We start from the raw sequence: 17,835 nt of genomic DNA on the forward strand, positions 1-17,835 counted from the left end.
TAGTTTTTCTTTCACAATTTACCGCATTAATTTTTTATTTGACGCCTTATTCTTCGCAAAACTGTCAAGCTAAAACAACAAGCTTCCGATTTATATTGGAAACTTTCAAGAAATTGGCGTGATGGTCTTCGTAATAATTAAAAGAGAAAGTAAACAAAGAGAGTCTCTCATTTGCAGTTAGGCCAGTTTGTCGTGTGACTATCGATATTATATTCATTAACTTCATGAGCAAGTATATAAAGTTGTGTGTGATATCTGCTTCTTCACAAGCTACTAAGCTTGGAGGCACATGTGTTTCCAAGTGTTGCCTCGGTCTCTTCCAATCCGATATTTTGAAATTGCATCGCAAAGATACAGAGGTCTCTGAATTCTCTACTTGATACTAAACAGTTATTGAAATTTCCGCAGCCAATAGATCGTCAAAATTGTGGAAAAATATGACGAATAATAACGTATATCCTATTTTCGTTTCATTTCTTGAATACATTTGTTTGATTCCATAACTCCAAAATATCAGCGGTACTTTAGTTCCAATGAACAAATTATGGAAACGCAAACAGACAAACGAAACTCATTGGCAATTTTCCGATACATTTAGGATTAGCTGTTTGTTTTCTGACTGAAGTATCCACATTAGTTTTCGAATCTTCCTAACACATAAATTTCTGTATATCGTTTTGTGCACAACGATTTTAGTTTTCGTTCACGTCATTGGAAACATATTTGAGATGGGCAAAACAGTTCATTTCAAAGAACCGTTCAGTGATGCAGAGTTCTATTAAAACAACTAGTTCTCGAGAGCCGTTCGTTCGTTCTTTTCATAGTTAGTTAGTTAGTTTGCTTGTTGAATGACTAACCGAGATCCCAATTACAACTGAGATTTCGTTGTTCTCTTATCGAACTGTTTTCAACCGTTCTCGAAAAAGATTGAGCGATATAAAAATGATCCAGTACTTTGAACGGAAGAACTATTGGTCATTAATTCTTTCAAAAGAACTAGTTCCGTTCGCGAACGAATAGCCCATTTCTAAAATAGATTGCAATCTGCATCTAAAAAGATTTGAATGCAATCTTCGGATTGAGTACCTCAATCTCCAACATGACGTTTGTGTTTTAACCAGGCCAGCTGTTCGCTCTGATGGAATGATTGGCTTCCTACTTCTATACTTTCGCATTGCACCGTTTTCTTCGTGTTCCAATGACAGTCACTTCGAGTTCAAGAATAAAATCAACTTTAGAAACTTCTTCAACAATTTCTCCATTCGAAATCAAAAGATTTTTTTTCCTTTTTTCGAATAAGACACTCGTTATTCAATCCAAACGGAAGCCAACTTAAATTGTTGACAGTGGAATGCTAATTAGATTTATTTTGTGTCCATTGCATCCCACTCTCATATACGGCTGCTTGCGTCTTGACACTTCACAAATCATGTTTTTGTGAGCTTAACACATGTTTACGAAACTCGACCACACATTTTGATTTTGGGCTGGAGCACACTCGAAAAATGTTTTATTGTAGCGTCGACTGAAACGATAAAGATCATAATTGTTTTGAACCCAATTAGCTCTGAACGGACACAAATAAACTTGAATCACAAACTGCCAGTCCTGAATTTCTGTTTCTTCGGGTATTTGGTACCATAGCCGTAGCAGGAAGGCAGCCAGGCTGATAGTCCACAAAGAATAATTGCCACTTCAAAAAAAAATACACACAAGCATAACACCATCGATTGTCTGCGGAATCTTATTACCATTGCAAATTTCCCACATGTGTTACGTAGGCGAATCGAGCCAACTCACCTTCACAATAACGTACGTTTCGTTGCTGTCTCCCAGCCGCTGCAATTCATCCTCCAGAGCCGTAACCAGATTTGTGACTTGAATTTCTTCATCGTAAAAGCCAAGATCCTGGAGTAAATTCTTTGCATCCACGACGCCAGCCGACTCCCACATGTCAACTATGATAGCCGACGAGAGCGACCCGATCTCCGCGGTCCAATCTAGTAGTAATAATAATAACAATTAAGGAAATGACCACCTTCCAAAAACACTAAAAATCAAAAATCAAACACACACACCTGGCATTTGCACGCTGAAACCCACGGTCTCTTCGACGCTGTCGCGATCCAGTTCTTGGGCCTTGAAACTGTCGCTCTCATCGAACAGTCGGGCTGCAGCAACACAAGCATTATCACTAACAGCTTTATTAGTAACACCATCCATGCCCCCGTCGCCTATCGGCAGGATATCCGAATCACTTTGCAGCAGGGAAATAAACTCGTTGAAGCTGATTCCCTCGATCGGTTGCAAACACAGCTTCGAAAATACCTCCTTGGCGGCCAGCTTGGCCGGAAGCTTCTGCAGACCAACTCGTTCACACACTATCTCGAGCTGCGATTGATTCAACAAAGCACCGTGGCCATCGCCTACTAGGGAATCCCAGATGTCCCGCAGATTTTCTGACAGCTTGAGAAAGTATATTTTTTTGTCGATTTTTTCATCCATATTGAGCTGTTCTCGAACGTTTTTGGCGTTCAATTTGCTTTGGGCAACATCCGGTCGTTGACGGTGAGTTGGTAGCGATACGCAACGTTTTAACCGAGCTCCACTCATCGGTCGACGTCGTTTAGAGCCGTGAATATCACTCTGTGAGGCAGACCGCTGAACTTTCGAGGAGGTTTTACTGCTGCCGTTCGGATCTTTCTGCTGAGACGGCGAAACAGATTCGTTGTCCGAATTACTCAAATCCGATGACGTATCCAGTCCGTTGCAATCTTCCCGAGGACGCGATCGGCGCCCGTACTTTTTCGTTCCGACGATGAATTTTGGTGACACTTCCCGATCCGATGACTCGTTCTCGTTATCTGAAGTGGTTGTTATCGGATTGGTTGGGCTGGTTGTCGTTGTAGTTGTTGTGATGAGATCTTCCTCACAGCAGGATGGCACTATACTACTGATTTTGTTGGTGGCAGCTCGACCGACTGATTCACTCTCGGTCCGTTGCTGAGCATCTCTGTCGGCTGCTGCCTGGCGTTGATAGGTAAGATGAGGGTGGTGATGATGTTTCGATGTGTTAGAAATTATGCTACCCGCTGAAGTCGAGCTGCTGCTGCTGTTGTTGCTGGAGAAGGCGGTGCTCGCAGATACGGCCGTGGGTGAACTTGTTGACACATTCTGGTCGTCTGCTGAATCTGTAAGCAAAACAAAATGAGAAAGACGTTAGAGCATCTAATGAGGGCGATTCCAATACGAGAAAGTTCGACGGGGTACGAAGGGGGCAACGAAGAGGAAGAAGCTTACAAAAAATGATTATCATGACGACGACGACGACAAAGTTGGAATGGCCTGCGGCATAGCTGTGCTGGTTGTGACTGCACTCAGACGATCGTTGAAGCGAAATAGCAGGTAGCGTAGGCCACTGGGGGAAAACTTCGTACTACCGACCGACCGACTAACCAACGCCGCGATTATTGATGGCAATGAGCAGCACCGACTACACACATAACGAAAGCCAACTAAAAACAACGCACAACAAAACCACGTTTATAATTCAGAGCAAACCCAATAGTCGCGGAAGCCTTTTTTGTGCCTTCCACGCGAAGAGTACCTGCTAAATAGTTATTAGTATGTGAGCGCGACCGCGTATGTCAACAGTAGGCTGGGAAAATTGTAGATACGCGGTTGTTGCACATTAAGGATGGACCAAAAATCGAATAAATCTTTTTCCATTCACCGAAAAGAGAAATCATTTCAATTTTTAAGCTTTCCATTATTTCCGAAAAATGTCGCTACCAAATAACAGCAGATAGGAATGACTGCTTCGCTTTGTCCAATGAAATGAATATTAATCTTCGGCCTCGAGTAATTCATAACAGTATTTTTCTTAAAAAAAACAAACTCGCATGGATGTTGAGGAGCGACCCGAGAAAAATTTCAGAGCGAAACTACGCGATTGGAGTCCGGTCTAGAGCGACCCCAGGTTGCTAAAACAAACATATCAAAAGTTGTTTAGGCGACTCTGGGACAGCTCTCGGGCTGCTCTGATCAATAAACGAAAACGGCATTAGATTGTCTGCGCGACTTACTAACTCTGAATTATTATTATTATTATTATATCGCTCATCATTGTATACCATATGTTTTTGTTTTTCATTTGTCTTGTAGCAGAATACAAGAAAAATTTGACCGTATTAATAAGAATTATCATTAGGATCACATGGTATCTACTGATAACAAATAGAGGAATAGATTTCGATTTATAATATTTATTCATTTCATTTCATTGATTTAATCGATGATGTCTTTGTTAATGTTTCTGTATTTTTCATAATTTGATGATTCTAAATTTTGAATACTCAACACTCTGTAATTCCGGTATCGGAAGTCGGATCCGGATAAAATGCAATACTAGTTATGATCCATAAAGACTGTTCCAGAAAGTATGGACGCAACCAAAAACCGCTGCCATTCCGCAATGGTTCAGAATCTGTCAATTTTTATGACTGCGTCCTGTTGTTTACACTGTTCTCTAACCACTTGTGCAGTTGTTTATTCGTTTTCATTAGTTTGTTTCGAAATGCGTGGACTTTCAGCAGAACAACGTCGAAAAATTGTGTACAAATGGTACACAGTTAAAAAGCCGTGCAAAATGCAATCAGGAAGTTTGGTGAGGATAACACCTTTGAGAATAAACCGAAAACGGGTCGAAAAAACGGTCCTGCTAACCCTCAGTTGGATAAACGTATACTGAAGACGTTCGAGCAAAAGAAGGAGGTTTCAGTTCGGGATGTGGCCAAAAAAGTGGGCTCTTCGAAGTCAAATGTTCTTCGTGCTAAAGAACGTTTGAATCTTTTATAAAGCAGAAACAACCAAAACGTAGTCCGAAACAAGAAGCATCGATCAGGCCGAGGGTTCGAAAGCTGTACAATACGATTCTTGCTGGAAATTTGAACTGCATAATCATGGACGACGAAACCTACGTGAAACTCGATTACATATCCTTGCCGGAACAACAATATTATACGGTGCGAGAAGGGCAAGTGTAAAAGCAGTCCGAGACATCGATTAGAGTCGAAAAATTTGGTAAGAAAGCTATGGTTTGGCAAGCAATTTGTAGCTGCAGTAAGATTTCGAAACCCTTCATCACCACTGTTTCAACGAACAGCGAAATATACATCAAGGAATGTTAACAAAAACGACTTCTACCCATGATTGGAAGCCACAAAAATCCCGTTGTCTTCTGGTCAGATCTTGCTTCTTGTCAATACTCGAAATCAACGGTAGAATGGTATACTACCAAAAATGTCACTTTCGTCACAAAAGACATGAATCCACCAAATTGCCCAAAACCTCGACCAATTGAGGAATTTTAGTCTTTAACGAAGGCACATGTGGAAACATGTCTCGGCAGCCGAAACCATTCAACAGTTCGAAAAAGATGGTAAAAAAAGTGTCAAAACTTGTCGCCAAGATATCTGTACGGAATTTAACGATAAACGTTTGCAAGAAGGTGCGCCAGCTAGTCTACAATGGCTAAGTAGCAAATGTTGAGAACAATATTCTGTTGTTATAGTCTAATATTATCTGTATATCGAATAAAATTTGAACATCTAACACTTGTGAATAATTTACAGCGAAATCAAAGTGCGTCCATACTTTCTGGGACAGTCTTTATATTAAGGAATGAGCCGTTGTTCGAACCTTGTGTTGGTTTACCTTAAACAACTTTTTCTACAACTGTCGGATTGTTTTACAGTCTTCGAAAGTTTTCTGCCTCGTTAAATTTCCTACGAAAATGCACTGATTTTTAGAGTCTGTACGGTGATCTCCAGCCATTGTTTTTTTGGAAAAAGTCAATTTCCCCATACTAAACCTCGGGCGCGAAAATATAGTTTCATGGGATGTTGCTCCGGATGAACCGAACTTTGTCAGCTACGGCAGGTCGTTACAGTATTTGGATAGCTCAGCAGAGTAAGGTGGATATTTTCAGCGAGCGTAGGGTGGCTGAATATGATAAATTGAAGATATTGTAAAACTTTAGCGAATTCGATGTTTTATTGCCTTTCTAAGGCTACACATTGCTATAGAAAGGCTATGCAATCGCTGTGAAAAATGACTTTTCAACCGAGGTTTGGTCACAAAATCTTTTTCTTTTTCGCTCTCTTTCTCTCTCTCTCTCTCTCTCTCTCTCTGTGTGTGTGTGTGTTTGTGTGTGAGTGGGTGTGTGTGTATCTGAAGCAGTGGTGACGAAAGGTTAAGAAATCTTACCGCAGCTACAAATTGCTTGCCAGACCATAGCTCTCTTACTAAATTTTTCGACTTCTATCGATGTCTTGGACTGGTTTAACACTTGCCCTTCTCGCACCGTATAATATTGTGATCCCAGCAAGGATTTGTAATCGAGTTCCACGTAGGTTTCGTCGTCCATGATTATGCAGTTCAAATTTCCAGCAAGAATCGTATTGTACAGCTTTCGAACCCTCGGCCTGATCGATGCTTCTTGTTTCGGACTACGTTTTGGTTGTTTCTGCTTTATAAAAAATTCAAATGTTCTTTAGTACGAAGAACATTTGACTTCGAAGTGCCCACTTTTTTGGCCACATCCCGGACTGAAACCTCCTTCTTTTGCTCGAACGTCTTCAGTATACGTTTATCTAACTGAGGGTTAGCAGGACCTTTTTTTCGACCCGTTTTCGGTTTATCCTCAAAGGTGTTATCCTCACCGAACTTCCTGATTGCATTTCGCACGGCTTTTTCACTTACTCCTTCAATTTTTCCTATCTTTCTCAGTGACAGTCCGCGTTCTGTGCACCATTTGTACACAATTTTTCGACGTTGTTCTGCTGAAAATCCACGCATTTCGAAACAAACTAATGAAAACGAATAAACAACTGCACAAGTGGTTAGAGAAGAGTGTAAACAACAGGACGCAGCCATAAAAATTGACAGCGGTTTTTGGTTGCGTCCATACTTTCTGGTACAGTCTTTATCTAGCACCACTGCTGCTAGTGCTCGTAATATGATTTGATTCGATTAATTTTCGTTTACAGTAAGTTTGGAACATGAGTTGTCACTTAACAAGAATCTTCATACTAAGCTGAATAACTATCGTGAAGACATCAAATAACTCAGATTAAGGTGCTAATTGAAAAAAAGATAAGGAGAGGTAGGGTCTAAATTATAAAAATCTTGAGCCGATGCTTTTTTTTGGAAAAAGTCAATTTTCCCATATGAACTTTAAAGCTCGGACGCAAAAATATAGTCTCTCCGATCGAGCTTAAATTTTGCATAGTTCTAATAGAACCTAGTAGGAACACGAAAAGTTGAATGTTTTCTTGTTTTCAATCGTTCTTTAGAAGGAGAACCTATACTTGCTACAAAACTCACGTATATTTTTTGTTAGCATGTTAGTCAACACATATACATATACATACCTCCTGTTAGCCAATCATTGTTCTAGTGTAATACTAATCGATAACAATAAAGATTGAATTAGGATACATTCAAATTGTCGAGCCAACAAAACGTGTGGTTAACCCACTGCGCTCAATCTCTGAAAATATTCCTGGTTTCTATGTGTCGGTTTTACCTGTTCTGCTTTGTGCGACGATTCGTTCATTTCAAGCGATTCAAATTTTGCGCGCATTTTTTGGGACTACATTTCACCTTAACTAACGTGCTTTGTGATCTAATATTTCTCGGTTCAAGTCGCATTGTTGCTATCGATCTTTTGTTTTCATTTCATTCGATTTCAAAAATAACAGTTTATAAAAAAAAAACAATCGATTAGTTGTACCAAATTTTAACCAATCAAATTCAGAAAAACAGAAAAAAAACTCTATCAATACGATTGCTCAAAACATTCAATAATGAATGAAAGGTATAATATTCTTCAGCTTACTAATGAAAGATTTCATTTTGCTTTCAATAGCACCGGATACTGGTAGTAAATAAAAAACAAACAAATACTACTTCACTTCATGTTTGTGCATGTCGAATTCCACAAAGTGATTGATCTAACCTAGAAAACTTGTTTGCGAATAGATTTCGGTTACCTGTTCATCGAAAATGGATGGAAAAGAGAATAGACGAAAGTCGTAAAAATGATAATTATCTCTTTTCATTGTTCTGTTAATTGATGAATAATCAGGTGAGTCCCGCTTAGTTGAAAAAAAGTTGATTTTTGAACGTGTAAAAAATGTAATCTAAAAGGGAATTTCTCATAGGGCGTGTCTGGATTCTGTCAAACAAAAAAACGGACAAGAGCGCCTATCGCAAAATCATTTTCGTCACACATGAATCGCAATTCTCCCAACCTAACGTGATAATTTTCAAGCGCACCAAAACTGATCGCTCACCTCATCGTGTTTTTGCGTTGTATCGAGCGCTAATTTCTGAGTAACTGCGCTCACATCAGCCGACCCGAGCTCTATGCTCCAGCCCCGAACGTCTTGCGTAGGCGTCTCAAGCCTCGCTACGGCATATCGACAGCTGCAGTATGAGCTTCTAATGGTAATCTAATCGAATGCTTCAACCTACAATTTTAGCACTGGTGTAATACAACAGAGTGTGAAGAAACCAGCTGCCAATTGGAGCCTCAAAATAACGAGGTGATATAATTGATATTCTCATCGAAAAGAAGCAAACAAACTTATCGCAACGAAAGAAAAGAAAGAAACCAACAACAAAGAAAGGCTAAAGGTGATAATCAACCCACGGCAAATAGCGTGATCGATTTCTCCGAAATGATGGGGTCTTGAGGTCTTACAATTAAGGGTCATAAAGTGAAAAAGTTTGTGTATGTTGATTAATTTTTTTTTCAACAGAAAGGTAAGTTACATAAAAACGTGGCTTGTCGACTGATTCAGATATGAATTTTCGGCCTTACAGAAATGGTTGTTTCTTTGTTTCTGGTATGTCCACCTCATGATTCCACTCCAAGTCCGAATCGATCAACCACCGGCACCGGTTCTGATGATTATATCGACAGGTAATGCAATTACAGTGTCATAAGAACAATTTTCCCTTCACAAACAACGACACAGTGACGCGTAACATCCGTTCGACCACCGAAGCGGCCCAATAGCTTCGCAAATGTAACGCAAAATTTCCGCCTCAATGGCTTCGTCATTAACAGAGGCATAAAGTGCGCGCGCATCGCCAATTGGCAAAGTGCAACCATCAGACAGCAAACGGATTGAGTTAGCGAACACACAATTGGCCATTCATGAAGGTGTACAGACCCCACACCGCACTCGACGCAGAATTTGAATCCTTCATCGTTACGCGTCACATCCGCACTCCAGTGTGATTCTAGCTTCACTGTCAGCTTGTCTGTGTTGGTAGTGGAATGTATCGCATCATTTGCCAGTGTCAAATTGCAAACACTTAGTATCTTGCTCCGACAACAAAGAGTTTGATGTGTCCATTCAGGCACCACTGACTCGGCATGACACTCGCTATTGCTGTCGTGAATTATCTCGTTGCATATGACATTTTGTGTGTTTCGAGATCAACACGTTTCTGGTCGCACGCCGCGCATGGACAATCGGGTGGGGTTTCACGAAAAAACCAAAACACAATCCGTTACTGAACCGAAATTGTTGCACATCACAGTCTGCATCTGCAGAACTGGCGCAACGAAACCCCTGACAGTAAAAATCCTTTCCGACAGGCACTTTAACATATGACAAGCGACAAGACGACAGTGAAATCGACGTCAACATTTCAAAAGGGCATAAAAACAATTGACAGATTCTCTTTATTTACTTGCTATTTCGACTATATCTGCGTTATTACACAAATGTTTGTTACTTATTTGGTACTGTTAGAAATATGGGAATATTGTCTTTCATTCTATACGAATATTTTGTAAGTACACGTGAAAATTGAGGATATATTAATAAAAGAGAAAGTGAACAAAGAGAAATTCTCATTGCTTTATGTGACGTTATGAAATGTTGACGTCGAAATCTGTGCTTTAGATTCGATGGCACATCAGAGACGGGGTCGTTTCGGCACCAACTGAAGAATGAAATCGACCATGATGAGGTCTCATGCGACGAAGGGAGCTGGAAAACTGAGAAAAGTGGCAAACCAAGTTGAAATAAAGTGCACAATTTTAGGTTTGTTTCTCAATATGCTATCAGAGAAAACGAAACCGACGAGTGAAGTTAGTGTTTTTTAGGCACAAATCTCCGAAAAAATACGGGGAACGTGCCGTTTGAGCCATTTTATTCTGATTCCTGATAGTGTTTTAGTTATTGAATTTTTGACCGTCACACAATAATTGAAGCTCCCGGCGCTCTTCAAGGCTTTCAACTGACTGCTATCAGTCAAATACGTCTCAAACCATTGAATAATAACACAGAATTGTGAGAGTGATTAACCATGTTCATTTAAATACTTTGGAATAGCGAAGATTTTTCCTTGAAAAAAAATTAAAAAACTTACACGGAAAGAAAACCGTTGCTGCTGTCATCATGATTAAAAAATCATGAAACCAATCATTTTAAATCCTTATGAAGTCATGATTTTTCATGATTTTTTTCGTCAAATCAAGAGCAATAAATATTTTCCCATGAAAATAATCATAATCTCAAAATGGTTACTTGAAGAATGTATTTCTTTCGAAATTCGTGACTATAATTTTCTACCCGTATATCACTTTGAACTTTCTGCCTCAAGTGTTGTTATGGATTGCTTAAAAAATTAATGAGAAGGCAAAAGGAGACATTGAAAAACAACTACTACTTAAAATATTTACTCGATTTTCAGAATTATCCATTTAATAATTATAAATTAATAGTGTTCCTTATCCACACGAAAGGGAACTAACATCATGAAAGATAATAAACGGACTAAAGACTGTTCCAGAAAGTATGGACGCACTTTGATTTCGCTGTAAATAATTCACAAGTGTTAGATATTCAAGTTTTATTCGATATACTGATAATATTAGAATATTAGGAATATTATTCTCGACATTTGCTACTTAGCCATTGTAGACTAGCTGGCGCACCTTCTTGCGAACGTTCCTCATTAAATTCCGTGCAGACTTCTTGGCGACAAATTTTGACACTTTTCGACACTTTTTTCCAATCTTTTTCGAACTGTTGAATGGTTTCTGCTGCCGAGACATGTTTCCTAAGATGTGCCTTCGTTAATGCCCAAAATTCCTCAATTGGTCGAAGTTGTGGGCAATTTGGTGGATTCATGTCTTTTGGGACGAAAGTGACATTTTTGGTAGTATGCCATTCTACCGTTGATATCGAGTAGTGGCAAGAAGTAAGATCTAGCCAGAAAACAACAGGATCCTTGTGGCTTCGAATCACGGGTAGAAGTCGTTTTTGTAAACATTCCTTTCGAACCCTCGGCTTGATCTATGATCCTTGTTTCGGACTACGATTTGGTTGTTTCTGCTTCTTATAGGTTCGAAGATTCAAACGTTCTTTAGCACGAAGAACATTTGACTTCGAAGTGCCCACTTTTTTGGCCACATCCCGAACTGAAACCTCCTTCTTTGGCTCGAACGCCTTCAGTATACGTTTATCCAACTGAGGGTTAGCAGGATCTTTTTTTCGACCCGTTTTCGGTTTATCCTTAAAAGTGTTATCCTCACCGAACTTTCTGATTGCATTTCGCACGGATTTTCACTTACTCCTTTCATTTTTGCTATCTTTCTCAGTGACAGTCCGCGTTCTGTGCACCATTTGTACACAATTTTTCGACGTTGTTCTGCTGAAAATCCACGCATTTCGAAACAAACTAATGAAAACGAATAATCAACTGCACAAGTGGTTAGAGAAGAGTGTAGACAACAGGACGCAGCCATAAAAATTGACAGATTCTGAACCATTGCCAAATGGCAGCGGTTTTTAGTTGCGTTCATACTTTCTGGGACAGTCTTTAAGCACGGTAACACTTTTCATTTTGTAAACATCAATCATTCCGCGGTTAAGGCAACCGTTCAAGTACCATGCGCGCGGGTGGTTTAAGGAAATTTTCGATGAAAATTTTGAAAAATTTGCCAAAACCAAAAACATTATCTATCTGCAGGGTAAAAATGGCTGAAAAATTCGGAGGATTTTCCGCGTGTTTTCAAAAATAGCTCTGAAAAAGGGGTGTTTTCTGATACTTCACAATTATTACACACATTCAAACTGAAGCGGATTTCTTCAGTTCATTGCAAAATTGATTGTTCCGTTTATAAATTGAATTAGCATCGTTGCGAGATAATTTGTATTTCAATTAGTATTTCCAAATCGTCGAAACACAGTGAAATCGGTTCTATGAAATTCGTTAATTTTCCATGAAAAACGTGGAAAGTTTTACCAAAATTGAGTCTGAATGTAATCCTTGCCGTCAGAAAAAGGTTTATTGGGGTCTGGTTTTTTACATGTAGAAAGAGTATGCAAAATTGTAAAACAAAATGGTGCAGTAGTTTTTGACGATGGACAGGGACTTTCAAAACCTGCTTTCGAGGAAAACGCGTTTAAAGGTTTGTGTCTATAAAATCAATGGAATTACTCCAGGGAGCACGTAGGGTAACCATTTTAAAAAAAAGGTATTTTTTTCTTTTATAAGTTATTGTAACGAAACATTTCAAGAATGTTTTGTCAAGTTTTGAAGTCAATTGAAGTAGAAATCTTGGGCCTGTGCACCGAGCTCTTCGTTCGTAGAATGAAATAGTCATAGATAAAGGTCCATAACTTCCAGAGTGTCGTTCCAATAGACTTGAAAATTTCACAGAAAATTCGTCAAATGTTTTACTATAAGAAAATATAAAGAAAATAATAAATGATTTTTCAAAAGTGTTAGACCCTACCCGCCCCTTAAATCTACACACAGACGTTCCTAGGCTATGGTGCCCACTTGGTCACTGTTTTGTTTGTGCTGATTCAAATAGGGTAAGGGCTCTCTATTCCATCTCAGCTCTAATTTCCATCTCTTTCCTTCACCTCATAACTTTGAGCATTAATCATATCTTTAAACGTACCTGAACAAAACTGTGGAACGTTTGAAAACATTTATTCTAGGTTTTGCCACCCTTTCCAATTGAAAAAAATAGTTAAAAAACCTTCAACGATCGCTTTTTTCATTTAAAATAAACTCACTTTTTGATTTAGGAACCACTTTCGTCTGAAGTTTTACAATTCATCATGTTTCTGTATATTTACCAATCGATTCGTCTCAAAACATGATCACTATTTCACATAATTGCATCACTATTCAATGTTGGATCACTTTATAGTTAGTAATGTTCACTTTCCACTAGTTTATTCAACGATTAAAGACTTCTGAAATTACCTGATAAGCAATGAAAGCAATGAAAAATATGAGATGAAAATTTGCACTTAATTCACTTGATTGCGCTTTGTTTTCATCTCACTTCGTATCGCAAGGTTGCCAAGTTTTCTCATAATGTAAAATAAAAAAAAATATTTTTTCTTCTTTAAATTATCATCAACAAGAATTTTTTGGTATCCGTGACATTAGTTTAATTATATCATTGATATTTATATATAAATAAAACTGTTTCGGCTTCTAATATTACCAAATAGAGCGTGTTAAATACTAATCGAATAACCATTGTGGCAAATCTAGTAGCACTGGTTCCATTCCGCTATACGTCACCATAACACTGTTGAATGTGTGTGTTTTAACGGCTGTGCACAGTGATGCCAGATATTTTCATAGAAAATATGTATCTGCTCTATCTGTTTTCACTAATAAAATGAATCAAATTCAAATTGGTTTTAAATTTTAATATAAATGTTTATCAGTGTTCATCATCAAACATTTGCACAAAAGATTTCCATTTTAACATGTGATTTGTCCGTTGATTAATAAACTTTTAAAGAAGTACTGTAATCAAATACTAAAAGATACTCAGAGAGAAAAGTCTAACGTTTTACTTCTCACATTTTATGAACCTTTACAAATCTGTATTAAATTTAGAAAATCTGTAATCTGATTTAACGAACGCGAACGCAAAAATCTATACAATACAGATAAATCTGTATGAATCGCATCTCTGGTTCTACATTTTGTTTTTAGAAGGGCTAATGCCTAAATAGTAACAATTCTTTTTTTTTTGTTTTTTTTTAATTCTCCAAATTCACTGCAGAGTAAAATTTTAAATTTAAAACGAAAGGTAATAAAAACGATCCAAAAAATTTTAAACGTCGAAATGATTCCAAACTGTTTTTTTTTAATATCGTGTGTTGTGTTATAGTTGGCATTAGGCCCTTTTTAAAGAAAATTCTGCCATTTTGAACCTGAGAGTGTGATAGTGCAATATTGTATTGTTTGATTGCTGTCGCCATTGCTAATTTATGGGATGAATAAAGGACCAACGATAGGATGAATACAAAACCTTTGAGATGAAATTAGGAACACAGTAATTATTATTATTTTAATTTCTAAAGAATGTGCATCAATTTCCAATGTGGAGCAAGGCGAATTAAGCAGAAATATGAAAAAAATCGTAGTGATTTTGATGGCTAAATCAGATATTTAAGGTAACGTCCTTACAAATGAGATGAAATAGGGAGCCCTTACCCTAGATTATATAAAACTGTCCTTATAATGTGTGGTTGTGTTTTATAGTTTAGTTGTTGTTTTTGTAATGACAATGGTCGTAGATCTGGTTTTGTGATAATGTAAATTGTGGCATTGGGTTCTTGTTATGGTGTTTATGGAATGTAGTGGTAATAATTGTAATAGTAATGTATTAATGTAATAATGGTATTAGTAATAACAATAATAATAATCTTTTAAATGGGTTTACCTGTTCGGTACTTGATGTATTTTTTTTACATACTTATCTATACTCTTACGTTATTTGTTCGTATTTTTATATTTCTGGTATTCTGCATCATTTTTCTTCGTTTTTCTCTTCTTTCTTCTTCTTCCTTTTTTTCCAAGTTTTTCTCTTAGTTCGATTTTCCAGTTTTCTCAGTGTGAATAGAAATGTTGAGTTATATATATCTTTGCTTCGAATTTGTGAAGTGTGAATAGAAATGTTGAGTTATATAATATCTTTGCTTCGAATTTGTGAAGCACTACCTCAGAAAAAGTAGTTCGAAAATTGTTCAATACTATGCTAATTATAGCGACGCGAAAACTTGAAGCGAATGCTCCCAATATCATCTTACTTTTGAAGTCAATCTATCGAACAGACAACAGTCTCACTCTAACTAATGGTTTTCGTATATGAGATGACTAATGGAGCTGAGATAAATGAGGGTACCGTTACCCTATCTTTATCTCTACTATTGGTCGATCGTTAGTCCTGAGCTGAAACGGTGGCCTTTATTACCATTCTTGCATACACTTCCTCTTACACTTCATTCACACATCATCTCACCCATCAGGTCTCACATGAAAACGACACAAGCTCACAAAATGAATTGGATGAACATCGTTTGACAGTGGTTTGCTCATATGTTCATTCTGTATTATTTTATTCTATTCTACGATATTCTATATCATTCCACAGTATTCCATGGTACACAAACCACCAATAAACGTCGAAGATGGACTGCATTTACCGTTCGTTTGATGTCATCGTGTGAAACCCAATTGGAATACGTTCACTCCATTTAATTTCCGCTTCACACTGGTAATAAAGGCCGGTAGTATGAAAATCAAACATAAAACTGAAACTTCCTAGCTGTTCGGTTTTTGAACGATTTGGCCTCCTGCCACTATGCAAAATCCATCCGGGAACGATATAAGGTACCAGAGGTCATATACATGCCAAATACAGCCAATCTACCAAACTGTTTAGAACTTCGTTCGATAGAGAAGGAATTGAACTTTAATTAAACGGAAACTCTTCGAAATTAAGGAGGAAGCAAATGGTACCGATGATTTCAAGAGAAGATGGAAAATCGTCTATTATTCTGAAATAAATAAACTGTTTAATTTGCGTTTCTCATTTTGCACATGAGTAGCGAAATGCAAAAATCTGATAAGTGAAACATAACTCTAAAAGACCGTTTAAATATTTTTGAATGTAAAAACTAAATAAACACATTGAGGGCAAAAATCCGGACACGGACCACGGATTACAATGACAATATCGTTGCGTTCCTGAAATATTTGTTTCTCTAGTATTATGTTTAAGAAAGTTTTGAGGGCATTGATTCAAAAACAAAAAAGTTTCACGCTGTTGATTGTATTATTTCAATAATATAGACGCTTTGTATGCTTTGGAAAACCCGAATGATGGAATTTAGTTTTGTTAGACTAAATTAAAAATTACTAATATAAAAAAAACGCTCAAACTGACTTGTTTTTGGATTCTTGTACCCACTCTACTTTGTTCCAATATGTAGAAAATATAATAAGAGCAAAGGCACACAAGGGAGATTCAAACGCTCAAATACAAGTATATCTAAATAATTCCTAAGATGCAACGAAAGCTTGTTCACCATGTAGCACATATTCTACCCAACCGATGGTAAGCCCTGACATCGTCGCGTAAGTTTTCACGATTCATCACTAATAGAAGGTGTACAATTGACCCAATCACATGCTGAACCATTTACTGCCAGTTGTTCCAAATAAAAACTATGCATTTATGGTATCCAACTGTAGAGTGCTACGCCATCTGAATCGGAAGCAATGATTAGAGCCTTCCAGAAGTAGGAACACCTTTCTTCTGATTAAGGGGTTCGACCAGAAAAGTTAAGGCCAAACAACTTTTTTCTTGTTAAAAAAATTTGTTATGGAATCGCTCTATTGCTGAGCAACCTATGAAATGTGAAAATCATTTTATCGTATGTCTGCTCTTAATTTTAAATATACTATTTTTTTGTATCCAACCCTTTGTCGGGTCTATGTTTTAGATCTTCCTCAGAACATCCGCCGAACATTATTTTGTTGATCGTTATTAGATTAGAGGGCGTTTCCTTCGAGTAATGAAAGGTGGAGAGAAGCAATCGTTCTAATGAAATAGACCAAGTGAAAATCAATAGCCCAGCCTTGAAGCAGAATCGAGTCGCGTCCGCTTCACCCATCGAGGCATAAACCGAGGTAGCTACTCAACTGATCCGCATATAGGAGTGGAAACAAAAGCCATCCACAAGTAGAACTGAACGAACTGATGCGATGATGTCAATCGTTGCTAGTAAATAAATTACCAGCTTTATCGCATGTCCATCGGTCGTCATTGCAATTCTCTTTTCAGTCATTTCCAATGGTTTGGCACATGAATGCGCACGGCTGAAGCAGCCTATTATGGATTATAATGAAATATTTTTTTTTAGGAAGGAAAGGCGACAGCCTGTGCGGTAAAACCCGATTGTTTAGTCTTATCGTGAGAGTTATGATTAGATAAGACGTCATTTTTACATAATTGCAGCTGCAAGTAACCGTAAAAAAAGACACGCTGTCTGTAAAAATGATAGAACCCGGAACTATATATACTTACATGAAAAAAAACAAGCTTTCAGAATGCTTTTCAGAATGTAAAACGGGATTTCTCTAACTTTGGTTGCTCCGTGCGGCTCTGCCACTTCACTAGCAATTCATCAGACGTAAGCCGTTGTATCATCATTGCCGAAAAACACACGCGAAGGTAACAAATTTTTAACTGATTTGAATATCGTCAGATGATGCTCAGAAGAAAGTGACGATGAAATAGGATTGGATGGAACTCACAAACAACTACATTAGGTTCAATGACTTTGTTCTTCTCTACGGTGATTGTTTTGTGTGGGACATTGTGCAAAATTTTAATAATAGACCATCTCAGATCGACTGCATCTTTCGAATGTGAGTGAATCAACCAGCACAGATTGCCGTTACGCCAGAAAGGCCGCTCGA

At 37.8% G+C, this 17,835-nt stretch overlaps 1 protein-coding gene across 2 annotated transcripts in view; it reads right to left on the bottom strand.

Moving 5' to 3' along the window:
- Positions 1-17,835, bottom strand: part of LOC131431574 (blastoderm-specific protein 25D) — a 29,785-nt gene that overhangs the window by 10,729 nt on the left and 1,221 nt on the right. Inside the window, exons 1-3 of one of the 2 annotated variants that reach the window (XM_058597378.1) lie at positions 3,301-3,514; positions 2,079-3,191; positions 1,801-2,000 (exon numbers count right to left, since the gene is read on the bottom strand). In XM_058597378.1, the coding sequence (XP_058453361.1) occupies positions 1,801-2,000; positions 2,079-3,191; positions 3,301-3,316 (1,329 nt within the window). In that variant the 5' untranslated portion in view covers positions 3,317-3,514. Of the gene's footprint in view, positions 1-1,800; positions 2,001-2,078; positions 3,192-3,300; positions 3,515-17,835 lie in introns of those variants that run through there. The other variant, XM_058597377.1, reaches the window with a different exon arrangement.

This window comes from Malaya genurostris, chromosome 2 (genome assembly GCF_030247185.1).
Source record: "Malaya genurostris strain Urasoe2022 chromosome 2, Malgen_1.1, whole genome shotgun sequence".
NCBI classification, from domain to species: domain Eukaryota; kingdom Metazoa; phylum Arthropoda; class Insecta; order Diptera; family Culicidae; genus Malaya; species Malaya genurostris.